The following is a 6,698-nucleotide window of genomic DNA, read 5'->3' on the forward strand; positions in this document are numbered from 1 at the left end:
TCTGGGGTCTCTGCCAAAGAATAACCTCAAAATACGAATTATCAGTCTCTTCTTCTTGTTCTTTTGGATAGGTGCAAAATTTTCACAGCTGCGTTCAAGTAACTGAAGACTTTGTGTCTCCAGAACATCTTGTACAGTCATTTCACTTAACGCAGGAGCTGAGGCTGTCAAAGGAAGAAATCAATTATGATGATAAACTGCAGGTACGAAATGTATTCCGCTCTGGAAGCTGTTGCAAAGGCAGGGCATGCTCAGGCTCATTGAAATGCGGAGCAGTGCATGGAGCTACTTCCTTGCTGCTGTTCACACAGAATAACAATGAGGAGCAGCATGAATGCCAGGACTGTAATGACTTGCCCTTGAGTTGCTGGTTTTATTTATTTCACGTTACATTTTAAAATGTTTCATTTTGCACCGGCTTGATGTGTCTCTTCTTTTTTCTTTTTTTTTTTTTTTTTTTTTCATCCACTAGGCTTAGGGCTTAGTCCTAAACACGGTTACTTTGTAGAGTTCCTTAGTCGTAGGCCTTACTAAAATCTGTCCGATGTTCTTGCAGGTTAAAAATATCTTGTATCATGCAGTTAAAGAAATGGTGAGAGCTTTGAAGATTCATGAAGGTGAAATAGAAGATACGGATGAAAACTAACTCTGCTTTTTTGTGTTAACATCAAACGGAGGTTATTTTTACTAATATATGACCAGTATGCACACTAATTTAAGCTTCACAAACCATCAGTGCCAAGAAAACATAGTCGTCATATTTACTTGTTAATGACACTGTAATGGTAGAGCTTCATATCACAGCCACTGTGATTCCATGTTAGACTTGCAAACGATTAAGCAGCATTCTGCTGTCCTGTATTATAATGTACATGAAGTTTGTGAAATGTCAAAGATTTAAGATGATGTATTTATTTTTGGAAAAAAACACAAAATTCTATGCTATATTGTTGATCAAATGTAAATGTGACTTGTACAGTTTGCTAAAATAATTCAGATATTTTTCACTGCATTGAGACAGTTACTGTGAGAGTAGGACACAAACACCAGCTATTGTCTGCATTTGGGATCTTGCTGAGTCCGCACAGCAGTCATGTCATAATCTGAAAATTGCTGCCAAATAATTGTAAACTTTGTAAAATATAAAGTATATAAAGTAGATACTAAATACAGACACTTCAGTATTTTATTGAAGCTATTCAGTGTACAATTAAACATTTTCAAAAGCTGTAATTTATTTAAAAATTGTCTCATTTTGGTAAAATTTATGTGAACTTTTAAAGCTAAATATTAAACTTAATATGCTATGTAAATATATACATATATACATTCAATGATGTATTTTTTTAAAACATTGGCTTGCTTTAATTTGTTAAAAGTGCAAGTGTTACACATGCTTTGTACATTGAAGTTGAAAAGGGTTTTACATTTTCCATTAAAATGACTTTATCAAATATTGTCTCGTGTTTGTTTTAATGTCAGTGGCTGCATGTGACAGCCCAAGTCGTTCGTTGCACGTCGTGTTCTGCCGTGGTTCGTGTGCGCCGCTCTGCCCCCTCCGGGTGTGAGACAAAACTGCAAGGGGAAGTGAGCTGAGCCAGAAAGAGCCTCTCCTTAAGAATGAAACAATTTCAGTTAAATTGTTTTTGAATTAAACATTGCTTATGTTCTGTGTTTAATAATCCAACAACTTAACTTTGGGCAGAGGGGGGAAGGAATTTCTATAGGAGAATTTTTTTTATAGCCTCATGGCTTTTTACAGTTAGAGTAATAACAGCAAAACAATGGATGTTTTAAAAAAAATATTCCTATCTGTTTTTATTTAATAATGGTAAATGTTAGGCAGTTGAGCAGAATTCCAGCTCTTGGAGTTCGTTTGAAAAGTTAAAGTGGTGATGGATTAAAATTATTAAAACTATTCAAATGTTTAGATTCGCTATCAAGTGTTAGGTGCAGCTGTTAGCTAGCTTGTGACATGTCCAAAAGGGGATAGTAACTACTCTGGTGTTTTGGGTCACATAAAAAAAAAAACACCCACCCCCAAAACCTCCCATACAAGTTATCTTAATAGTGAAACACTGTTAAAGATACTACTAAAATTTCTGGTTCTGAAAATCTTTTATCTAGTTGGTTTGAAAACTTGGAATTTTTTTGAAGGTGGAAAGAAATACTTAAAGGTTAACGTTGCTGTGCTTGGCAGTTGATTCTCAACTTCATACCCAGTTTCATGCAGCACAGAACTGCAGCGTTGGCTGAAGATGACAAACCTGCTGATGTACGATTGCTTAATGACAAGTGGGCTTCAGTTGCACATGCTTTTTTAAAAAAAGTTCAGGATATGTGAGTGAGTTTTAATCAAGTGTAAGTATTTTTTTCCCCAAGTTGATTTTTGAGGTACGTTTAACATTTGTGGAATTTGTTGAAGCTGCTGAAGTTTTCATTCCTGCATCATATTCCCCCACCTTGTTTTTTTTCTACACAAAGAACAGTTGTTTGGGCCTGGGCTGTGGACTGTCAGCACAGCTCGCTCCTGGGGCTTGGGCGTCTTTGTAGTTGAAGGGAGTGTGTTGGTTTCCTCTGAATTACATCAGAAGGTGTCTGTCCTGGGTAAAGCCTTGGCCCTCCTGCTCTATGTCTTCTCAAAGGTGTTCAGGTGCGTTACTGTTGGTGACTGCACAGCAGACAGCACCAGTGCTTCTACACCTGAGCTTTGGTGCTGTCCTTTGGGCCCCCACAGGGCACTGACAGCTGCCCATCACGCCGCAGCATGCACAGATCTGGGGAGGGATCCCTGCCTGTGCCCGTGAGGTTGGAGGCCTTGCCTCCTCAGGTGGTGGCTGAATATCAAACGGAGGCTGATCTGTATTTACAAGTGTGAGTATTAAAGTTCTTCCTCTGTGACCCTTCTCCTACTACCTTTGCTGATGAATCCTTAAGCGTATGACAAAGCTGTTAATCTGCAAAAACACATGGGTTAAACAGACGGTGAAGCAGCAAGAACTCTCCCAAAGAGAAGCCTGAGAGACTGACAGCATTTGAAGATGGAAGGACTCCTTTCGAAGAGGCAAAACTGCTGGGATCAAGGTGCAGTGTTGCATGACGTACTGCGTGGTCACTGGGGTGAGTAATCTTTGCTGCTTTTGTAGCAAAGATAAATTGATAAATCAGTTTGAACTGCATAAATAGGATTTCACTGCAGTCCCTATGGAGTTTATCCACTCAATTTGTTTAGTAGATGGTGGTTACACCAGTGTATATTTTTTAAAAGTTAAAAAGTTGTGGTGGATGGATATATCTGACAGATGTGCAATACATAAATACACAACCTGATGTGTTTTCCAAATCACTTTGGGAATTGCTGCACTTGCAGATGGGATGGCCTCATAAACTGCGAGCAACAATGACTGTTTCCCGGTAACTCAGGGGAGGGGAAGAGTGAACAAGGAAAACGTGGCACAAGCTGAGCACGACGGGGAGCACTGGGAAGCATTTATTGCTGTCAACTCGAAAAGACTCTGCGAGTTGCATGCTGCCTGCATTGGCGGACCACAAGAAGTTGTTCAATATACAAATACCAAGTACCTGTAAAGGAGGCCACAAATTCTGTTTTTTTTAAATACAATGAAGCAGAGCTCCCCACTCCCGTACAGGACATGGGAGCAGGAAGCCAGGATGGTGGTGTGCTCGCTGCCAGTATGGCTGGAGTTTTTCACAGCTGATGTCTGAGACTGAAGAGGGTTGTGGGGAGGTGTTTCGTTATCAGGTTAGTTTTTCCTTCTTGACCATTTCCACGTTCTGCAAGGCGTTACTGGGCATGTTTTTCCCATCTTCCTCTCCTAAAGGTCTCTTCAGGTTTTTTGGTCTACAGTCTCAACTGTTTTAATAGAGCCAGAAGTACCGGGTGAGATCAGCTGAAGCTGTTTGAGTGCAGGAACACTGCCAGCATCTTGAACAAGAATATGAAGTACTGTGTCATCTTTTGCCACCTTCCTGTTGAGGCCAGGCTCTGTCTTGATCTGCTATGCTCTCCATTAAACTCTTCCTTTTTTTTTTTTCTTTTTTTTTTTTTGTGCTTTGAAAGGTCATGTCTCAGTCACCAACACTGCAGCCCTCCTCTCGGCACAGCCCCCCCTTCCCTCACACCTTTTTCCAGCTCCTTATCATCATCTCCATCCACTGCACTGCCCTACAGTACATGACCACAGCAATTTTCTTCCTATTGTAACTGCAGAGGTAACTAACGAAGAATAAGTAATTAACAAAGAATAAAGCAGGGCTGCTATGACCTGACATATTTCAGCATGAACAGACATCTGTGTACATGTTTTAGCTCAAACAGAAGGTACAGGATTGCTGGAATTGCTGGCAGTGAAGCTGGTCCCTGTCATGCAGATCAGATATAAGGGGTTATAACAGTCTGATTTTAAAATGTATTTATTCTACTCTTCCAGCTTCATGGAAGTTGCTCAGATCTGTGTGTAAACCAGACCCCCATCTGATCAGTGCAACTTTCTCATGCTCTCTGACCTCTTCTGTAGGTGGTAATTTTGTTCGTACCCTCTCCCGTGACATCCTGTCAAGCCCTCTCCTGCTCTCAATGGACAACCCTTCCCACCCTGCACCCAGAACTGGGAATTTCCCTTCCTTCCTCCTTCCACAGCCAGTGTCGCCCTGTTCTGCTGCGTTCCGGGGCAGGATGTTTGTGCTCTCCCCCACATATGTGCTGGCCAAGCTGCCTTTCCCTGTTCAGGCTCCTGGGCTAAAGCTTTGCTGTGCTTTCCCCTCCTAACCCCCAGCTCGGCCTCAAACAGTGTCAGCTCCCTGCTGTGCTCCCGCCTGCCACCTCTTGAGTTGGCGCTTTGTTCGCAGGAGTGCTGCTTTTCCTTCTGAGCCTTTGTGTTCCCATGGTACGTGTGCCCCGGGAGGGCAGGGGAGCGCGCAGTGGCGTGGGGTCTCCTCTGATGCAGCGTCAGCGCCACATCCCTTTCTCTCCATCTCAGCAGGGCCACCTCGGAAACCTGCCGATGAGCAAATGACCTGTAGCATTAGCAGCATACACAAACTAACCTCTGCACTTCTTTGATTTGTTCTGGTAGGTTTTGAAAAGGAAGTTACAATCTATATATAGTGAGTAGGAAAATCTTGCCTCACAGAACATCTTGTACCTGATGCGTTGTGGGCAAACAGTTGCATTTTAAACATGGGCCCTTCTAAAGCTAAGTGTCAGACTGGTGGGTTTTTACTGTTACGTTTCAAAGTGGAGATTTCTGGTACCTTCCAACCATACCACTACAATACGTTCTTAACACAGATGCCTGTCTTTTTTTCCCAGTCCCTGGGCATGTGGTTTTATTGTAGCTCTGTGCTTCCTTAGCGGAATTAAAGAGTATGGTTTAGTAGCTCTGAGGTGGGGAATCCTGTATTTTCACAGCTCTAAGGATTTCATATTGTTTGATCTCCATAGTACCATAACTCCTGCAGCAAATGGGCCTGAGGGAACACTTCAAATGATTACAAGACAAAAACCCTGGGTAAGTAGTTTAGGTAACTTCTTGTAAAACAAACATGGGAGAGAAAGGAGGCGGAGGAAAAGATGGCCATAGCTCTGAGTCTTAAGGGAGCAATGAACTTCTTTTTATACAGTTGAACTCCACGGGCTGCACACTCATGAAGAAAGGTCTGGCAAATGCTGCCCAGCCTATACCTGATTTGTGGCAGCCACGCTACTGTTCTGATTACCGTGGAACAGTTTGAGTGATTGGTTTTGCTTTCTAGTGTATATTTAGTCCAATTCAGTATCGGATTTTATCAGCTGTTGTGGCTGTACTTGCTTTTCTCCATCTGTTTTGCTAGTGAACCTGATTTTGTAGAACCACAAAACAGCCCAAGTTGGAAGGAACCTTGAAAAATCATCTGGTCCAGTCTTTTGTGGGAAAGGGAGCCTAGACGAGGTGCAGTCCCCACCACAGAAAGTGGGTCAACAGGAATTGCAGATGGCTAAAGAGCTGCTGCTGACAGGAGAGTGGGAAGTTTTCAAGACCAGAGTTCCTGAAAATGGAATTACTTTTAGAGGAAGAGGTCACCAGATCCTCTTTTCCCTTTATATAAAACCAAAATGTAAACCCCAACACTTCTATATTTTTTTTTTGAGCTGTCGTTTAAAGTAGCAACTGGTAGTGCAGTCTGCAGATTTTATTCTCAAGAGACTCCACATTGCTTCCCAGTTGCCCTTCTTTGGTTTCTCCTTCTGTGGAGATATAGCCAGAGACTGAGTAATTACAATTTCTTTTTGCAAAGTGTATGTTGACTATATTCAACAGGGATAATATTTCTGTGTTCCAAGACAAGAGTGGTTTCTGTGGTAAATCAAAGTCTATGAATAGAAGTCAGTGTCTGGACACGTTTAAAATTGGTTCTTGGTGAGACACTTTGAAATAACGGACCACAGAAGTTTTCAGTTGTGTCCAGTATAAAACAATACTGGTCAGACTCACCGCCCATAGGAATCTTTCCATGTCCTGCGCCAGGCTTTGGTTCCACGCTGTATGACCACCGATAACGTACTGCTTTGCTGTTGCTGCTACAGTTCATCCAAAACCGCTCACTTCTGCACAGGATTCAGATACCGCGCCTTTTCCTTATTCTTGAAAGATTTAGGGAATAAGCCGGGTAACGGGCTGCTGGCAAGCACACGGCAC

The 6,698-nt window shown here is 42.2% G+C and overlaps 1 protein-coding gene across 1 annotated transcript in view; it reads left to right on the forward strand.

Moving 5' to 3' along the window:
• Positions 1-1,455, forward strand: part of LOC104466591 (probable JmjC domain-containing histone demethylation protein 2C) — a gene marked incomplete at its 5' end in the record, with an annotated part of 22,470 nt that extends 21,015 nt beyond the window's left edge. The window contains 2 exons of the mRNA XM_010080069.1: positions 72-203; positions 557-1,455. Of these exons, the coding sequence (XP_010078371.1) occupies positions 72-203; positions 557-646 (222 nt within the window). The remainder of the gene's footprint in view (positions 1-71; positions 204-556) is intronic.
• Between the last annotated feature and the right edge of the window lie 5,243 nt (positions 1,456-6,698).

The sequence above is a fragment of the Pterocles gutturalis genome, unplaced genomic scaffold, assembly GCF_000699245.1.
Source record: "Pterocles gutturalis isolate BGI_N339 unplaced genomic scaffold, ASM69924v1 scaffold50259, whole genome shotgun sequence".
NCBI classification, from domain to species: domain Eukaryota; kingdom Metazoa; phylum Chordata; class Aves; order Pterocliformes; family Pteroclidae; genus Pterocles; species Pterocles gutturalis.